Here is a 20,528-nt window from a genome sequence, read left to right as displayed (position 1 = left end):
TCACACCCAAGAGGGCCTGGCGTGGCCTGCATGTCGAAACACCGCAAACCACATAGTTGGCCTTTGCTACAACTTGCTCACAGTTGGCTCCAGCTGGAGGCGAGAGTTGTCATCTCACGGAGATATGGGAGGAGAAAAACAAGGGAAACAACTCCAAGCACTTGAGGAGCTACTGTACTCCAAACAACACCACCATGCTTTGGTTCAGTCCCATCCAAATGGCTGCATCTACAGATCTTGGAGGAGCAGGAGAGCAAGTATCCTGCTCTGCAAACCAGAGCTGCTGGGCTGTTAATGGAGACTTGACCTGGGTCGGCTTTGTGGTCAACTTTGACTTGAGTCTGTTCCATCAACCAGTGAAATGGCCAGTCAAGCATATCATATGAACCGTTAACCATTGCCCCACAGCTCGGAAACAAGAGTGCTGTGGAGTTTTGGTTTTGCAAATGGGCGAGCGGTTCTGAGGGCAAAAATTATCCCTGTGGTCGAGCTGGATGTTGATGTGTAGAGTCAATTAGATGTTCTTTCTTAAAGGTTTGCAGAAGGAGCAAAAGAGCAAGAAGCTAAAATCAAAAATCCTTCTTCTGCTATCCAATCACGCACACTAACTTTTACCTTCATTACGCAAAACAATCGATCCAGTTGGTACCTTGTCTGTGACCACTGAAGTGTAAGTAAGTTTGATTATTCTGCCTCTGGAGCAGCTCAGCCTCTGAGAAATGGTTGTGTAACCATAACTGGAATCTATAAAACTCAGAGACAAGCTTTTCCTCCTCACGGAGCCTTCTCCTTCATAAAAAGAAGAGCAACAGAATGGAAAATATTACCTGTGTGTGTTTTAAAGCAGGAGACAGGATCCTTCATGGTGAGACGTGTGAGGTGTGGGCAGTGGAAGCTGTCAGAGGAGTCTTTACTGTTAAAACATGTTGGGAGGGTTGGAATGGCTTTTCCATCTCAGCAGCATTAGCAAACATAATATTTTTCCTCTCTGCGTGAAATATGTTTAAGTAAACAGCTTGTCACTGTCTTTAAATGATCTGTTCTACCAGGTCCAAAAACAGGTCATGTGGTCCACACTCGACCCATCGGACACCAGCAGGAGCTGAACAGTGTTCATTTTGCAGAGTATGTTGACAGAACAGAGAGAAACTGATTTATTTTTTCTCCACCATCAACCATCAAACCTGCAGAGACCTGCAGATTGAAAAAAAATGGAAACGATAAAATCTTTGAATGCAGCAGAGAGGATGCCAAACGAAAAATCATTTAAAGCCTGATACATAACATACAGTGATAATAACTGCTTTAATGAGAAGCTTCTCTAAAACCATGATATGAACTGGACCACCCATTAAATGTTAACTAATGTTTGAAAATGTTTTAGACAGCTGTTCTATCTTTTCAGTTAAATATCTGCACATAGTTTGACTACAAGATTTTCCTGACTTCTAATAATTTGCATAAATGTTAAACTTAAAACATTAAAGAAATAATGATTTGTGACTTCACAAACGTGTGACCTCGTGGCGCAATGGTAGCGCGTCTGACTCCAGATCAGAAGGTTGCGTGTTCAAATCACGTCGAGGTCAAATCTTTGGAAGACCATTCCTTACAAAGGAAATTAAAGAGGGCCAAGGGTATGATGGCTATTTGTGGTGTCTATGACACTTGCTATAATACTTGTTGTGTTTGATAAAGTTGCATGAATTGACATGAGCAAGTGTCTGCAACCTGCAGCCCTCTGACTCCTTTGCAGTGGATCCTTGTAGCTTTAAAAAAATATTATTGATGTAAAGAATTTTTATGATTGACATTAAAGACACTGACGCAAAATAAAATCATGCTTCAACATTTTGTTGAACTGAATATGCATCACATTCTGCAATAAAGCCTGCAACCACTATACTTCTCCTCCTACAACATCAACAGCACACCCTCTTTCAATGCACCTGTGGCTAACAACAAGTGATAGACCTCTGAATACATAATTTAAAAAATTTGGAAATGTATTAAAAAATGTATAAAATTTCTCTTTTTTTTTAGTTTTTTTTTTTTTTTTTACTTTTTGAAATGTTTAAAATCTTGACTTTTTTGAAAATTAATTAAACTTATTTTTTAGTTGTTGTTTTTTACCTTTTGAAATGTTTAAAATTTTCCCTTTTTTGCAAATTAAACTTTTTTTTCACAAATTTTTGAAAGTTCAAAATCTTTTGATTATTTTCGATTTTTTGATTTTAAAAACATTTAAACATTTGCAGAAAGTTTCAAATTTCAGTTTTTTAAATCTTTGCACATTTATGAAAAATAATTTAAAAAAAACCCTTAGATATCACGTGTACATTTTATAAATTCAAAAAATCTTCTTGTTCAAGTTTTATTTACTAGATTTTAATGATAAAATGAATTTTTGACACTTTGCCTTTTTTATCAGGATAAAGTAGATTTGGTGGCTCTGGAGGGACTTTAATCCAGGTGAGCTGAGGCAAAAAGGGACGAAGTTCCATTTAATGTTGAAGTAAAAGAGGACCCTGTGGCGCAACGGTAGCGCGTCTGACTCCAGATCAGAAGGTTGCGTGTTCAAATCACGTCAGGGTCGGAGGTTTTAGGCTGCACCGTACTTCAATGGTTACTGCTCCTGCAAGATTGTTTGTGGTTTAATTCCCTGGCCAGTTATGTGCATTTCTGTGTGAAGAATGTAGGTTAATCTCAAGCATGACATGGTTCTCTTTGGGTTTCCATACACAGTCCAAAAATATGATCATCAGGTTGATTGGTCACTCTGAATTTCCTGTGAGTATGCGAATGAATATTTGTCATAATCAGGTGACCTGTTCAGGTGTACCAAGCCTTGGGCCTAATACCAGCTGGGATAGGCTCCAACCCCCCCAACGACTCCTGAAGGAAATAAAGTAAAGGTAATAATTGATGGGTGAATCTGCAGAGCTCCTATTTCCACCAATTCACAGCACAACATTTTCTCATGCTGGCATCTGATGTCTGCAAAAAGTTTCCCAAGGTTACAGGAATGAGTACAGGACAAGGTCAAACACTCAGCTGACATCAGGTAGGAAGAGGACCTTGTGGCGCAACGGTAGCGCGTCTGACTCCAGATCAGAAGGTTGCGTGTTCAAATCACGTCAGGGTCAGAGGTTGTTTTAAGATGGGAAATTCAAAATTGAGAAGTAGCTGAGTTAGGCTAAATAAGAGCGAAAGTCAGTTGTGTTGTGCCAAAGGCTTATGGAGGTGTAGCATGACTGTTTCCAACAAGTAAAAAAAAACGCCTCCTTTTATTCAGCACTCCTTCTATAAGGGAACTTGGGATGACCGAATTAGAGCTACAATTTTAATCTACAAGAAGGTAAAAGCAGCAGGTAGGGCTGTCAAGAAAGACTCTACAACTTTAAGCTAATGTGAAGATACATTTTGAGTTTGGGTATAAAAAAAGCACCACAAAGACAAAGCATGACGGTCACAAACAAATGCAGTTTCCAAACTCAATTGTCTGCAAATCTTTAAACTGTCACTTCTGTTTCCTGGTCAGTTTACAAAAGCCATGAGGACAACAAGAAAGAGGGGATGACAGAAGTAGGAGCTGTAACCTGGTGGGAATCAGACCTTGTGGCGCAACGGTAGCGCGTCTGACTCCAGATCAGAAGGTTGCGTGTTCAAATCACGTCAGGGTCAAACATTTTAAAGACTTCACGTGTAGAAAATGTCAAGGGGAACAAGCCAACACAATTAGCTCTGATAGAGCTACCACATCGTCCACTTCTCAATCAGATGATAGCGTGTTCAAGTCTATCACGATAAAAGATTTTAACCCACATACAAATAAAAATAACAAATCTGCAGTCATGAGTCAGAAAGACATTTATAAACAAGATGCAATCACTACTATAACTGTTCTTGGTTATATCTGCTGCCAGACTTTGACAGCACACACTCATGTGTTAACTTTCCCCACTGAACAATGACATCAGAGCATTTCTGAGGATCTTTCTGCTATCTCTGAGGTCTGACATTCCTGAGGAGAGGCCTTCCAGCACTAAAGCATGTCCAAGTTATGCCAGATCAAGTGTGGTGCATTGCTTCTATTGTCCTGCTCCTAACGGTTCAGGCTAATGATTAGCTGGATTATCTGACCCAGTGAGCTAAGATAACAAAGCAGTTCCAACATCACAGGGTTTCGAAGAGTGGAAGGAAATTTTATTCTGCTCATATTGATCTTTACCAGATTGGCCAAACTGAGCTCAGTCTGGAGGGAGATGCAAACATGCCTACATGGAAAACTAGTCCTTGCATGCAACAGCACACACCCGCATATTCTTCAAGTCCCACCAAAACTTTGAATAATTTTACAACCAAAAGAATTTCTGTTATTTGGCTTCAGGGGCAGGTGATAAATATAGGAAAGCTTAAAAAACAGGTTAAATTTCTAAGACCACATCAGCATTCACCACTGAGAATGACCCAAACTCTGAATGCATGAAGCCAGAAAAGCAGTCACGCAAAGGTTTGGCCTGGTTTTGGCCCCTTCAGGCTTTGGCAGTGACCAACGTGGCATCGAGCCCTCGTACATTTCTGCGTTTAGCTGCTCCTGCCAGAAACTCACCCAGCTCCGTCTTTAACATTCAGAATCTGTGTTTTCATCAGAATCCAGAGCAGCTATGGTCACAAGTCTTTGCATGCATATCTTTCATCAGCACCTGTGTGTTCACCTGGGATGCATGCTCAGAGGAGAAGCCCTGAAGTTGCTTTTGCACAACCCTAATGTTGGACACTGTTTGGGAGAGATAAGAGACTCAGAGTGGTGTCATTGAACTCTGTGCAGTCCATGTGGGCAGGAAAGCTCGCCAGACATTCGTTGGGTCAGTCAGCGGGTCAGACAAGTACTTTCAGAAGCCACACAGACATAGACCAGAGGCTGGCTGGTTCCCTATATAAACACGCCCTTGCATGGAAAAATTGTATGTGTTGGACATTGAGGTAAAACTGCTGACTTTGAGCCTCATCCTGAGTGGATTTGTGCAAGATTAGCATCTTCTTTTCTATCATCCAATGCATCTGAACATCATGAGTGTCTGTTTTTTTCTGCCATCTCTTTGCAGTGCTAGTTCTCACCTTACAGAAATAAGACACTTAGCTTCTGTCAGTCCCTTACTTCAGACCAGCGTCAAGTGGTGCTTGTCTCCCATTGTGGCCGGATCAATTAGATGTGAAATGTGAGATGTGAAATGTGCTGTTAGCAGCCTGTAGCATGTCAATGCTAAATGGTGCAAGGCCAGATGTTTCCCCACAAGGTGAGGAGAAGGAGGTGAGGACGACGTGCTGGTTCTCAGGTGTAGGCTAAGAAGTGACGACATGGAACTGTCCTTCCATCCATCGTTATTGGGAACGTAAGATCTATCTCCAATAAGATAAACGAGCTAGCCGTGCTAACCTAGCAACAGAGGGAATACCAGAAGAGAAAGTAGCATCATGCTATTCACAGAAATGGATAACGGAGCTAACAACAGACACCAAAGCCACATTGGAAGAGCTTCACCTGCTGTGAGCAGACAGGATCCAGGAGACAGAGACTGAACAGACTGCTGAAGACGCTCAGTCCTGGAAGTGGAGGCTGTACTGGAGAATGATGGACAAGCTGTCATCATCTATTTTCTTACGAACATTTTTGCATTTCTATACACTTTTTTACTTTTGTTTTCTTGATTGCTGCTGTTACTCCTCGTGGTTTTATCATTATTTATTATTCTTGATATCCTCTGGCTTCATAGGAAGTCCCAAAAGACTGGCTTTAGCCCCATGGACTATATCAAAAAGGAGGGTTCTTTGACAATGAGGGCTGTGGTTCACTCTCCAGAAGCTCTGCACTGGTCATCTACCGTGAGACTGTGTAGGCTGAGTATATTTTCCTTGACGGACTGAACCAAACCTACACTGACGTAGTTCTGCACACAGTATTTAACTACCAGTCTTCTGCTCCCTTTATTGTCACCATCATACACCACAACAAACATGTTGTTCCCGGGCCTCTATGTAAAATTACAGGCTGCTCCGCACTGTGCAATCTGTTTTCTACTCTGTGTTCATTATTTCTTGCAGATTTTTGACATTGCATGAAACACCTGTTGGGTTTCCTCTAATAAAAAGAACTAAAACAGAAATATTGAGTAAATCTCTGTCTAATGCTTCAGCAGGGGGACAATGGAGTGCAGAGCAGGATAGGGGTGCTGAGCATCTTTTCTGGACGCTTGGGCAAATTTAAACTCGTGACTTTTAGAGCAGCGGGTGTGCGATGTTTTACTCAAAGGCTTGCAGGCAACAATTCCCCTGGAAGGAGTTAGCACGAAAGTGAGGAAGCTGCTCAGTCGGCTGGAAGATGACACCGAGTCAACCAGCTGGAGAGGACAGAAAGAAAAGAAAGAAAGAAAAGAAGAGAGAAGAAAGTTCATAGTGAGATGAAAGAAAAGGAAACTGTAGAAAAGAGGGAAATGTAGGAGGAGAGGTTGTTGAGTTTCTCCTCATGGTGGAGATGAATTCTACAACGTTTCTGCTGCTTGACCACAGTTGAACCTTTGATCTATTCTTAACATCAATCACATCTCATCCCATCATCCTACGGGGCCTCCGCAGCTCGGCCTCCTACAATCCCCTCACATAATAATCCCCCAATTATCTTCCACTACAGTTATATTCCTGCTCACATACAGCAGCTCCTCTCTGTTACATAAGCAGAGACGCTGAGTGTAGTGAGCTAATGAGCACTGACAACCCTTCCACTTCCACTTCCTTCTTTCTCTTTGTGCTGTTTTTCTGAACGTGTTGCCTTCACTGGCTGTTTGCTCCTCACCTGAGGATTGAGAGGACTGTTTGTTCTTGCAGAGGAGGCTGATGGTTCCCAGAGCAGACAGGTGGGGTTAGAAGTTAAACTGTTGACAGGAGTTTGGATGCAAAACAAGCAGCTAAGTCTTTCTAAATAGCAGAGGTGGTAGTTTATTTTTTGAAGACATCGAGAAAGAAACAAATAGCGCTAAGAGGGAGCCTTCTTCAACTTTTCTGACAAAACATCAATTTGGGACTTGAAACATTGCGCACAAACAGATGCTAACTTGCCTGACTTTGCCCTGAAGCAGAACACCTTGAGTCTTCTGTCACCGGCTTTCCCACAGTGTTTTAGTTTCTCATCAGACAGGAGTTACTCAACAGAAAATCTGCTTCAAACTGACAGCTGAGGTGACTTGGAGCTCTGTGATAAGAGTCAGTAAGGAGCAGCAGGACAGGTTTTATACTGAAATAATAAACACATTGCCTTATCTAAGGTGTAAGACATTCTTTGCTACCAACAGCTTTGAGTCACAGCTGATGTTACTGCTCCTCTGACATGAAGGCTGTTGACACAGATTAACCAAAGAAATCTCGAAATGAAAGTAAAACCATCCACAGGTGTTTGTGGGCCACACCAGGGCTGGAGCTTGTAGCAGGGTACACCTTGGAATGGTCACCAGCCCATCACACGGCTTACATTAAGGCCCCATTTACATGACCCTGAAAACGGTCAATTCCGCATACATTTCGTTGCGTTTGGGCCTTCCGTTTAGATGAGACCACGTTGCGTTTTCAGTGAAAACTTCCCAAAGTGGAAAGATTTGAATCCACTCCTCCATCTAGCCTCGTGTAAACATAGAGCAGAGCGTTTCAGGGTGAAACACTGACATCACTGCATGCGCACTCGCAGTTTCAGGTGAAGGCTGCACGCGCAGCCACATTTCCAGTTGAGCCATTCTGGTCCAGTTGGTGGCGGTAATGCGCGTCATGGTTGGATTGCCGACTGTCTCACACAACAAAACGGCAGTAAAAGAAAGAACAACCACAACAATGAAGGCAGATTTCTGGATTACAGCGCCACTTCAGTACAATCCACATTGCCAACTACTGGCCTGGCATGGCCACTACATCGTTGTGACTTGTCCTCCTGGAATTGTATGAATGCGGATTGTTTTCACTCCATCCTCATGTAAAGGCAGGTGGCTTTTGGAAACGCAAAGGAAGAATCTTGGCGGGAGTCTCCGTGTAAACGGGGCCTAAGACGTATGTAGCACATACACAAATAGATGGGCAGTTCAGCTTAATCAACTTGACAAACATTACACTACACCTAGAATTGTGCAAAACCTGAATATTGGAATTAAAAAATAGCAATAGAAACACCAAAATTTTAAAAAAAAAACACTCTCAAACTTTAATAAAAGTTTTTTTCACTCTGGTGAGGTAGTTTTTCAGAAGTTTAGATCTCAAAGTTTATCACAAAAGTGCAACTGAAAAAAAAAATTGTTCCTCTACCAGAAGTTCCCAGACGTGGGTCAATAGCCTTGTTTACATGAGTAGTTTTCCTCAATCTGATTGAAATCGATCAGATAAAGTGAATATGATATGATCTGTATACGTGAAGTTTAAGTAAAGAGATCCACGTTAGATCTGCGTGTACATGGCCCCGGCTGAATCCGATTGTTTTGTTTTTTTTGACCTGCACATTATGTCCCACTGCCACTACCTGTAAATGAGTAAGAGAAGAAGAGGTGCACTTCCTGCTCCCTGTTTACCTCTGGGAAGATGGATCCACGTCCTGTTTTGTTGGGGACGCTTGTGTTAAGTTTTGTGTCAAGTTTTTCTGTTTGTTCCAAATCTTTGTTTTTGTTTGGCTGCCTGTTGCTCTGCGTACATCACTTAAGTGCCTCTTACAATCCTCTCTATCAACCCAATCTGCTCCACTCAGCCGTTTACATGGGGCATGGAGCGGATTTAGACTACCTTTTACAATCTGACCTGAAATACAATAAGATCCAGGGGAATCAGATTGGCTAAGGTGTTTACATGAGACTTTTTAAGTCTGATTGACCTTTCAATCGGATTGTAAATAGGATTTTTGGACCCATGTAAACGGGGCCACTGCCACACAATTGGACTCTGGTGTTCGTATTGTAACAGCTCTGCTGTTAGTTATGTGTTCTGTTCAGATGTTAGTGTTTTTAACAGTTAGTGAAGGCATCAGTAAGGCTGTGGGTGGGTCAGAGTGCAACAGGAGGGAGGGATAGAGGTGTGTGTGTGTGTGTGTGTGTGTGTGTGTGTGTGTGTGTGTGTGTGTGTGTGTGTGTGTGTGTGTGTGTGTGTGTGTGAGTGAGAGAGTAGGTGAGCTAGAGATGATTTGCATTCAATGTGCAGGATAAGATTTTACTCAACTTTTGCACAATTCTAGTCGTCACCAAAACACCAACCAGGTGTAATTTTACTTTATCAATCTTCAGAAATATGGCTTTTATTTCATCAAAAAGTGACAAGGCTTTGTTAGCAGTGTGTGACAGTGTTGATATTATTTGACAGGAATACTAAAATGCAACAAGGTAAATGTTGAATTATTTTCATGCAAGGACAGTGAAGAGGTCCGCACATCCATCTGATCACAGTTTCCATGCATAAAAATGTAAAACTATTATTTTAGCATCACGTTATACTGTGGCTATCACAGCATGAGACGGATGTCCCGTCCCACCTCCTATGAAGTCCCCCTTTGGTAGGTCTAGGAGCTGTTGACACAATGGTGTCAAGGAGAAACGCAAAAGTATTGTTGGGTTTTGACCTAGCATTTACATGGAAATTGAGTTGTAGCCGACCTAAAATGCAAACTTCTGAAAACGGCCAGAGGGGAATATTTCTGAAACACTGCTGCTACCGTTCCCCTGTAAACAGAAGACAGAATTTTCCATGGAAATGCTGACGTCAAGCACCGCTGACAAATATGCATCTGTTACTCCACTTCTGCTCTTAGCATTTAACAATACACCAGATGATCGGCCCAACTCTACTTCGGTGGAGATCTCTTTTGGACAAGACAGTTATAGCACTAATTAAAAGCCTGGCATGCTTACTACAGCGTTTTCAGTCCTTTAGCATATCTGTGGAAACGCAGATTTTTTTCTCTGCATTTTAGCGTTTCTGGCTGAATCGTCGTGTGAACGAGGTGTTACAGGGAGGACCTTATGCCATCAGAAACATCTGAGAACACACAACTCTATGGGGCAGAGCTCCAAGATACAACTTAAACATATTAAAGATGCATGTGTGAAAGAGGCATCACTGATGTGGTCTACCAGAGAAGGACGTTTATAATAGAGCTGAAACGATTCCTCGAATGATTCGAGGTACTCGATTACAAAAAATACTCGAGTGATTTTCTCCGCCTCGAGGAATCGTTTAATTTTAAAAAAGATCAAAGAGTGGTATTTCAAATAGAGCTGAGGACATATTAAGAGAGTTTTCAGACCCCTCAAGCTACCTCTTATACAAAATAGCAACTAGCAACAAATCTAGTTTCTCTTCTGGAGTTTGGAGACTAATGGGTCATTCTACGAAACGGGTGCCATTTGGGTCTGCAACATTTGATGAGATGTACAAGGCACAAAAATGTGTCAAAGTCTGTTTACAAATTTTGGAGCTACCAAAGCAAGTGCTCTTACTGACATGCTGTATCAGAAAACTCTATTTCTTAAAGAGAAAATTTTTCATTTGAAAAATAACTGCTCTTTAACTAAACAAAAATGTATTTTATCCGATTACTCGATTAATTGATGGGATTTTCAGTAGAATACCCGAATACTAAAATATTCGATAGCTGCAGCCCTTATTATAACAAAACTTCGCTTCAATACTTAATTTTACAAGTTTCCGAGAAAAAAGATAACTTAACCTGAACACGCTACAAGTACGTCTCTAATGCTTATTATTCAATGAGCCATGTTTTGTTCATTTTTCCTGAATGCAGAAACGAAAATGTTTCACTCTTGTTTTGAAGGTCTATTGAGCAATAAGTCAGCTGTGGGCATTTTTTTATCATTGTGGTGCACATCTGTAGTTTTTAAGATAGACCATTACATCCTGAGCTTTCAGGCATCCTGGGACCAGGGAGCATGTGCTCATTATAAGCAGCTACCTATCTTTGATGACGTTCTTGTCTACAGATATCGGTTGTTCAACAACCTGGCTTTGCTGTGAGTGTCTCCAAGTTGTTAGCTGTGGAATGTTAAGAGGAAAAGCTTTCATTATGGGCTTTAAACTAAAAACTGCTCTTGGCTAGAGAAGCTTTGGGAACGTAGGAGATGGAGGAATCTGGTGTTGAAACTTTTCACACAGTTCAAGACATCTTGTAGCATTTATATGTCTTTACAGACTGAATTGTAAGATGATGAGTGAACATCCTGGTCACGTCCATGGATCACAAGAGCCACAAAATAACCTCTGCATGATGTGACTAACGTGTGGTGAACACTCAGATATAACTTGAGCGGCTAAGTGCTAAAGAAAACACGCTTGACAGCAGGAAGACAGGATGTGAGGCTTAATCCTTCATGACTGTGAATACTGTGCACCAGATTGACTCTGGAGTTAATGACACTTGAGTGGGTGATTGATGTGTTCTTCTTGGTCCCACAGAGACTGTAACAAACCTCTCAAGAGTCCCCAGAGAAGATCAGGTAGACCAGAGCAGATTGGGACTGACCGTGAAGGGGCTCAGCTGATTCAAAGGAGAGCAGGTCTGATTTTTTACATCACCAACACATCAGGCAGCGAGAGCAAGATACATCACAGAATCGTCAGAGTGATTAATTTGTTACAAACCAACTAAAGATGGTTCATGTATAATTAAGAGGAAGATCAAAAGTGAATCAGACAGAGTGCAGGCGGAGGCGAGCTCAGCTTTAAGTATAGAGGAGGAAGGAGAAGAGGTGGACGTGATTTAGCTGCTAAAGAAGTTTCAGCTCCTGCAGAAAGTGCAGAGAGAGACTCTTACAAACTCAGTCCATCTGTTTATGTATTAAAAACTACTCAAAAAAAGAAGATGTAACTTTTCCACAGATAAAAAGCAGAGGTGTAAGGATGAATTAATCAAAATTTGATGCTGATTTTAACATTTGAATCACACAAGTCTCAAGTTATAAAAACAAGAAGATATCACCTAAGATATGATGCATTTATCCTCCTGTATCAGATGAATTCAATGGTAAAAAACACTCTTTTTATTACATTATCTTGGTCCACTTTTCTCCACTTACAAAAAAGCCACAAAGTCCATCTTCTCACAACACAAAACTAAGAAACAACAACAACAAAAAACTATTTAATACCCAGCCCTCAAAATCGTGAAGAAAGTAAAAGTCTTCAAACTGCTTATGGAGGTCAGACCAGGGAAAGAGTGAAGTAGAAACTGTGATGCTGTGGGAATCAGACCTTGTGGCGCAACGGTAGCGCGTCTGACTCCAGATCAGAAGGTTGCGTGTTCAAATCACGTCAGGGTCAAAGGTTTTCAGGGATAAAATGAACACAAAAAAAAGAGTGTTGCAGTATCCCAAATGGTATACTTCCATTACTACATTTACACAGTGTACTTCCTGTACACATTATTGTCTCAAACCAAACAGACCACCTTCACACTCTCTGGAAATTGTGATCTGTTTTACAGCCATTCACAGGTGTTCTTCTGTTATTTATTAAATGCAACCGTCATCCATAACTGCTCCACCCCCTTTCTCCTTGGCTAAATAGCCAAGCTGGCAACACTTGAGGATGAGAAGTGTCCACCGTTTCACACTCAACTTTTTGATTGTTTTGAGTGTGTCAGCTGAGGAATCACAGTGCACTGTGTTTTTCAAAACCAGTGTTAACATAAACTCAAATTAGGAAGTGCAGGTACAGAAGTACAAATTTGAAGTAGTAAGAGTGTGAAGTTGATATCTCAAAGATCAGATAAAAAAGAAGCATCTTATTTCCTTGAAGACAAAGAAAGTTGGTGGATCTGCTCTCTGTATTCTGATGAGCATACAAGAAGTCATGACAACAAATTCACCTGCCTTCAAAACTCTAAGTTGCTACATTATTTTTTTCAGTCTACCCAGTCCTGACCAAATGCAACAGCCTTTAGGTAACAGGCTCATCACCTGTGAGCGCAGACAGTTGGGGACAAACTGTTGCATAATTCTGTGTATATCCTACTCCCATATAAATCCAGAGTACCACCTCTTTGTTTTGAGGCACGCCTCAGTTGCACAATGTTTCTCTGCATATTTTGGTCCCCTGAACTGTTGCAAACGTATCTCTCAGCTTTATTTTGTTTTTGTTTTTTTTGTTTTGTTTTGTTCTTCATGCTAAAGCATTACTTTATGTGATGTTAAGTGTGTGCATAAAAGTACTTTCCTATGATATATGACATAGATGTTACAGCTCAAGAAACTGTATCTTTCATTTCACAATCTATCATTTCAAACTTTCATTCATTTATTCATTTTCTGAACCACTTCTCCTGTTCAGGGTCGCGGGTGGCTGGAGCCTATCTCAGCTGTCATTGGGCGAGAGGCGGGGTACACCCTGAACAGGTCGCCAGTCAGTCACAGGGCTGACACATAGAGACAGACAAGACAACCTTTTACACACATACAGACAACTTAGGGCAGTGTTACCCAATCCTGGTCCTGGGGACCCCCTGCCCTGCATGTTTTAGATGTTAACCCACTCCAGCACACCTGATTCAAATGAATGGCTCGTTATCAGGCTCGAGCAGAGCTTGATAACGAGCTGATCATTTGAATCAGGTGTGCTGGAGTTGGGAACATAACAGACATGCAGGGCAGGCAGTACCCCAGGACCAGGGTTGGGTAACACTGACTTAGAGTGATCACTTAACCTGATGAGCATGTTTTTGGACTTTGGGAGGTGGGAAAGCTAGGAATTGAACTGGTGACCTTCTTGCTGTGAGGCTGCAGTGCTAACCATTGCACCACCGTGGACCCTTCAGGTTTCATAGAAACTACATATTCCTGTTCTAGGAAAACTGTTGTATCATCTGATCTGGTCACCCAGCCAGAACAGTGGGATCTGCATCTGCTTCAATCACATTATCTGTAATATCTAACACCACTGCAACACTTCATGTGTGGAGCCTGAACAAAGAAGATACCACTATCAACATCAGGGGTGTCCTGATTCATACACTGATTTGTACTGGCGTCCAATGTGGCTATTTTTTGAGGACTGGATAGCATCCAATTTCTTTACGGGATTGATCTAGTTTTCACATTGTCATCACTGTCACGCTTTACGGCTGCTGTGAATCAAACAAAGTTGCCAACAAGTCCGCTGTGTGGGACTACTTCTCTTTGGAAAGCAATGGTGGTACAGCATCTTGCAACATTTGTATTGTACCTCAAGGAGGTACCAACAGGGCTCACTTTACTACAGCAAATATGATTCATCATTTACAAGAGAATTACCATCGGGGTACAGTAGAGCTGAAACGATTCCTCGAATTATTCGAGGTACTCGGTTCCAAAAATTACTCGAGTAATTTTCTCCGCCTCGAGGAATCGTTTAATTTTAAAAAAGATCAAAGAGTGGTATTTCAAATAAAGCTGAGGACATTTTCAGACCCATCAAGCTACCTCTTATACAAAATAGCAACTAGCAACAAATCTAGCTTCTTTTCTGGAGTTTGGAGACTAATGGGTCGTTCTACGAAACGGGTGCCATTTGGGTCCGCAACATTTGATGAGATGTACAAAGCACAAAAAATGTGTCAAAGTGTGTTTACAAATTTTGGAGCTACCAAAGCAAGTGCTCTTACTGACATGCTGTATCAGAAAACTCTATTTCTTAAAGAGAAAATTTTTCATTTGAAAAATAACTGCTCTTTAACTAAACAAAAATGTATTTTATCCGATTACTCGATTAATTGATGGGATTTTCAGTAGAATACTCAAATACTAAAATATTCGATTGCTGCAGCCGTAGAGTACAGGATTTGTTAATCAGATTGGCAAAACGTAAAAAAATTGGATTGGATCAGAATCTGTTTTGGAACATACCTAATCAACACCACAGTAGTCTTTGCATGTTAACTATTACATTTTCTGCATCAACATAGTAAACTATGTACATTTTCTGAAATCCTTGATAAATAATGTAACTTTTCATGATGCCACAATGCTTTTACACATGCCTGTTTTGTGTCTGAGGTAAACTCATGACTGTTGTAACAGAAGTGTCATTAAACTCTGTGACCTGTACGCGCTCACGTCTCCCTGCAGTCCAAAGGTCCCGCCTGCTTCGGTCATACAGTTAGCTTTGATTCAGAGCCAGGTGCTCTCTACAGGGAAAGCCACACTTCTACATTTACAGAGCCACTGCAGGGATCAATGGAGCAGTCGCCTGCGTTCTGCTGAAGAGGTGAAAAGCAGCCAGCGCCGGTAAACAGAGGAGAGAATGAGTGTGGGCATGTGAGTGTGTATCTAAGGAGGAAGTGCTCTTCAGGAATGAGTGTTCATGTTGACCCACTTCGTCACTGTTTACCTGCACAGATAAAAACTACTACTGAGGTGCAGCTGAATATGGTCATCTTTAACAGAAAGCTGAGAGAGTTTCTGAGTCACTGTGGGGCTGAGACTGCAGGTCTCTGAAGGAAACTTTTATTTTGTTGTGTAAAACTTGCATCTGAAACCACAGTGAGCTCACCAGAGCTCAGAGAAACCTGTCTGCAGCTCCCTGTAGGCCCTCTCAGAGAAATATGTCTTTATTGAGGTATTCCAAATTCCTTGAAGAGAAGCAGCAGCTCAAACGTGACTCGGATGGTAAAACCACCCACTGGCACACAGGAGAAAGTTCTTTCTCCTGCCATAGCAACTGCACCAAACTTTAATTCATTCCTTGGCCATTTAATGGGCCTTAAAGCGCAGCCACGAGAAACCCACAAAGGGAAAAGCAATCTGTGTCCTGGTCTGGTCGGGCCTGGCTTACATTTGGCTCGGAGGTTTCACACAGTCATGTGTTCCGTCGGTTCACAGATGGAACTTGGATGAACTTGAAAACTTTTTGGTGAGGGTGTAATTGCATAAGTGCAATGAGTTCAGAGCAGGGTTCCCCCTTCAGAGGAAATAAATAGCTTTTTATGGGCCTCCTTCCACTTTTGCATGTAACCAGTGAAATTTGTTGGGCTTCAGAAACATGCACAACAACTTAACATGCCTAACAGTGAACTTACAGCAGAGCAAACAGCATTTCAAACTCATGAAGAGTGTGTGATATGTACAGTGAAGCCTGTTTAATGTATGTTTTTAGTTTTGTGGCAGAAATGCTTGAACTGTGACTTGTTAACCTGCTGTGTTGGCACTCTCAGTATCACATTTACATACACAAGCAAACAAACACAGTGGCGGTTATTTCGTCCTCTTTATCCCACTACTGCTCCACACACTCATGCACACTTTTCTGTAGACTCATTAACACTTTAAGATTAATTTTCAACAGCTTGTTATCGTGCACAGTCTCTGAGAAAATACTTCCCAACTTCACAAACTCGTGAAAGAAACCCACAACACTCTCTTGAATGGATCATTCAGGACTACTGTGAATAAAAATGAAGAGCCCACTCAACCAGAGGTCCCCCAGGGGTCCCCGCTGGCTGCGGATCTCCTGGCTCTCCTCTGCCCACTCTCTCCCTGTCTCAGCCCGGGAGGAGCGCCATGTTGAGGCGCCAGAGTGGGTGCAGGCAGCGCGCAGCTGCTGCGGAGCGACACGTTACAAAAAGCACGCCGTGGCACAGCTTCTTACCTTTGCAATAGCCTTCCTGTACCTCATGGCCGCTTGTTCGATGAGGTCCTGCACTTTTAAATTCCCATCTCCACACGGAACGACCACCCGGGTCCTCCCGAAGCACACCGTCACTTTCATGTCTCCTACGCCGCGTTAATCCCAGAGAGGAAAAAGCCGCGTGAAAACCACGATAACCATCCCCGGTGTGCGAGGGCCAGAAAATAAATCCACTTTCGTCTCAGAGAAGTCGAAGAAGAGTTGTCTCTGTGTCCTGAGTCCTCAGAGAGAGTCCCAGCCTCAGTTCCAGCGGCGGGGCTGGGTGGCGTCCTCCCTGCTCCGTGTTGACTCACTTACTGAAACTTCCCAACTGAAAGCTCCTCCAGCGCGAGCGCACAACTGGAGTGACAGCGCGAGCGCGCCCACATGTCAGAGCAGGCAGGAGGAATGTTTCACACACCGAGCAACAACACGGAGCAGGTTAGAGCCAGGAGACGACCCATACAGCTCACCATACCTCCCCAAGCTGCCTTATCATTGGAGGTTGTGTAACCTCTGGATTTGCTCTATTGTAGCACCGTTTAGTCACAGGTATGAAGTCATGGAAAACTTCACAAAGACAGAGCTTCTGGATGGATTAATGTTGTTCTAAGGTTTATATGATGCATTATCAGAAATAAACCTTAAATCCTCCTTTTATTTTTAGCTAAACCTCTTTGTTTTCATGTTCCTTACTATCCAGGTTTTGCTCTCACTCAGGGAGACAGAGTGACCTGGCTGCAGGTTTTCTTTATACTGTACACAAAAGAGGGTCAGAAACCTAGACCAAGTGTTTTCATGTTAAACTAACCTGTTTTCCACTGCAGGTGGGATACTCATGTCTCTGAAAATCAGGGTCAGGGTTAATAAAGATTTCATAACACAAATACTTTAAAAACATGAACATATCTCAGAATAAGAGCTTGTAAATGCTGTAATCTGTGACCTCTAGAGTTCTTAAAATGATGTGTTCAGGATCAGAGGATCACAAGAGGGTCCCCGAGCTGAACCAAACTGCAGGCCTGATCAAACCTTTACTCAAGTCTATTCTGTTGAAAGCCCTAAAACCAGCTAGTCTTTTTATACTTGCTTCTACTCATTATTTATTTATTTATGTATTTTTAAGTTATTTTCGGTCTTTTCATGCCTTTAAAGAGAGGAAAGGACAGAGGACAGAGTAGGAGGGGCAAGAGGGGGGAGCAACATGTGAGAAACAGGCCATAGACTGGACCTGAACCCAGGCCACCTGCTAAAGGGCGAACCTCATGGGGCGCAACCTAAACTGTTAGGCCATCTGCACCCCAAGTAAGACACTTTTGTAATGAGCCAAACAGGCTGACTGACAGGAATGGTCAACATGCTGTCAGATTTTTGCTTTGATATGAATATTTGCACCATGACTGTTCAGCTGAATGGAGAAAAGACACAAAACTTTAGTCCAACCAAGCTGTGTTGCTTCACTTTGACTGAAAAAAATTCTGGGATAGAATTAAAAAATTGGTTGTGACTTTTACTCACGTTTCAATATAAGCTATTAATAATTTCATTGTGTCACACAGATAGACGGATCATTATTTTTGATAGTTCAAAACTTTTTTTTCCATTTTAATTTTGGTGAACGAGAGCAAAAAGTTGAAAGTACATGTTTATTTTTCACTCAGGGAGCTGAGGTGAGTGTTATGTTTGTGTGTGGTGTGTGACAGCAAATAATGATGTGTGTCTGCTTGATGATGTCGTGATTTTTTGTGTCTGCCAGCCAATAAGAAAGGCAGAATCAGTTAGGGCTCATTGAAACTGTAGCTGCTGTTAGGTCACACTCTGAGCTGTCCAGGCAGTGATAGGTCTTACTACTGTGGACTGAGAATCATATCTATGGGAACAGTAGCACAGAACTTGAATGATCAATTCTAAACAAAAAAATAAACCAGCTTCATTTATTTTCTATTTTTATTTTTTACTGTTTTCTTGAGCCAGTAGTCAAAAACACAGGCCTCAGGCACTACTCTGGGCTTTCCTTTATTCTTTCATCCATTTAGCTCCTGTGGGATAGTGGCTGTCGCAGGCTCACCACTGATATTTGTCCCCTCATGGGAGATCCAGGTCAAATGATGTAAAAAAAAAAAAAATAATAATAATAATAAAAAGAATTTCTCCTGTTATCTCTAAATCTACCACTTGAGTTGGTACTTTCCACCTTTTGATGCAAAGACATAATGGCTCTACTTCTGACCCTGTTTCCAAGGCTGGACTTAACCACCCTTCAGAGGAAACCCCCCATTCCTTCAGTCAGGGTTGGAATGAATAGATCAACTAATGAATTAAAAGCCGATGGACATATTTAAAATTAACTTCCTTATTTTCTCCCTTTTCTGTGACACTTTGAGTCTGTGTTGATTTTGGCGCCCTCTGTGGTCACAGCTGTGCATCTTCTCTCTTTGTTTATCCTGTGTGGATGAAAGTTTTCTACTAAAAAATCGAACCTTGCTTTACTTCCAAGTGGAGTTTATTGACAATTTGTTTTTTCATTATGTTTGAAGAAAAAAATAAAACTTGTTAGTGCACTAAAGTACATAATCATGCCAGTATTGAAGAAATATAGTACAGGCAGCATACTTAAACATCAGCTAACATACTTTAATACTTGAAATATTCAGTTTTCATGTAGATGCACAATTTTTGATTCTAGTCATTTCGTTTCCTCTAAAAACTCCTCACAGGATCTCATAGGTAACCTGTTTATTTATTAAAACACACATGTAGACACAGACTTATTTTGAGTTGATAGGAATAAATGCACTTTTCACTCTATCTTTCTTAAACATGTTGCAGATATTTCTGCAGGAATTTTCCAGATCATCTGTGAGTTTTATTATAGTGGTAGTTATGGTGATGTCAGACTAACTCCTGATCCGTTGCCAAGTTTGTTCCTGCAGGTGCACAGCAGCCAATATCAGACATGTTAGCACTCCTGTATTGACAGCCTGGAAAATTCAGCTCATGGTTCATGTAAACAGACGAGGAATCCGATCATGAATGCATGAGTCAGACTGAAGGAGATGAACTCAGTGCGAGTTGTAAGAGTCACACACATACACGTAAGAGCTACTGAGAGGAAACTACAGCATGATCTCTGTTTGATCTCTGCACTACACGTTTCAAAGCTCATATTAATGTTATGTGTACAGGACTGAATTATTGAACTGCAGCGTAGAATGAAAACTTTGCCTCCAGCTGGATCTTCACTTTGACCCAATTTTCTAATAAAAGCTGCAACCTTTCTGTGGAGCTCCTCTCCCTGCCTGCAGCTCTTCGTCTTTATGATCGAATGTAGTGCAAATGAGTGAACATGAGTGAAAGATAAGGAGTCAGTGAGAGATCTCAGTCAGGTCCTAGCTAACAGCATTAAGAAATGAGTGTCTTACATGTTGAAGCACGGCCTAGATATTCTCCCCAAACCTTTAGGGGTGTGTTTGTTTTCTGCTATAATTGAACTCCAATTTCACTCAGTGAAAACATGAATTTAAAGGAAAGTTCAGTTTCTTGACGTCATGAATGCTGCCCGTGAGGTGCAGGGTTAGAGCGTCTGACTCCTGATGAGGAGTCTGCATGTTCAGACCACATCAGGGGGATTTAATCTGACTTATACTGAAGTTAGATACATTGCTGTTAAAGCTGCAACACACTTGTACAATTTTACACAACTGATACTCCCCCTAGAGGTGAGAACAAGAAGCTACACTTTCCCAAAAAGCAATCAAAGGACAATTTGTGATGCTTTTTATCTCATTCAGCCTTTAGCTCAATTGTATCACTTATCATCACCTCTAAATATAATTTTTTGGTCAGATTGAACACTAAGA

The 20,528-nt window shown here is 41.6% G+C and overlaps 1 protein-coding gene and 5 non-coding genes across 7 annotated transcripts in view; 5 read left to right on the top strand and 1 right to left on the bottom strand.

Annotated features, from left to right (window-relative positions):
• Positions 1-16,969, bottom strand: part of LOC141807267 (partitioning defective 3 homolog) — a 540,268-nt gene extending 523,299 nt beyond the window's left edge. For both annotated transcript variants that reach the window (XM_074693146.1, XM_074693147.1), the window contains exon 1: positions 16,651-16,969. In XM_074693146.1, coding sequence (XP_074549247.1) covers positions 16,651-16,770 — 120 coding nt within the window. In that variant the 5' untranslated portion in view covers positions 16,771-16,969. The remainder of the gene's footprint in view (positions 1-16,650) is intronic.
• trnaw-cca (transfer RNA tryptophan (anticodon CCA)) lies at positions 1,518-1,589 on the top strand. Its single transcript has one exon. It is a non-coding gene; the product is annotated as a tRNA-Trp (tRNA).
• Positions 2,525-2,596, top strand: trnaw-cca (transfer RNA tryptophan (anticodon CCA)). Its single transcript has one exon. It is a non-coding gene; the product is annotated as a tRNA-Trp (tRNA).
• Positions 3,075-3,146, top strand: trnaw-cca (transfer RNA tryptophan (anticodon CCA)). The gene has a single exon. It is a non-coding gene; the product is annotated as a tRNA-Trp (tRNA).
• On the top strand, positions 3,613-3,684 carry trnaw-cca (transfer RNA tryptophan (anticodon CCA)). Its single transcript has one exon. It is a non-coding gene; the product is annotated as a tRNA-Trp (tRNA).
• trnaw-cca (transfer RNA tryptophan (anticodon CCA)) lies at positions 12,280-12,351 on the top strand. The gene has a single exon. It is a non-coding gene; the product is annotated as a tRNA-Trp (tRNA).
• Positions 16,970-20,528: the final 3,559 nt, after the last annotated feature.

The sequence above is a fragment of the Halichoeres trimaculatus genome, unplaced genomic scaffold (genome assembly GCF_033239565.1).
Source record: "Halichoeres trimaculatus isolate MK-OKI-2021-1 unplaced genomic scaffold, fHalTri1.1 fHalTri1_scaffold_18, whole genome shotgun sequence".
Lineage (NCBI taxonomy): Eukaryota > Metazoa > Chordata > Actinopteri > Labriformes > Labridae > Halichoeres > Halichoeres trimaculatus.
The sequence above is the reverse complement of the archived record's forward strand: the minus strand, read 5'-3'. Positions and strand labels throughout refer to the sequence as shown.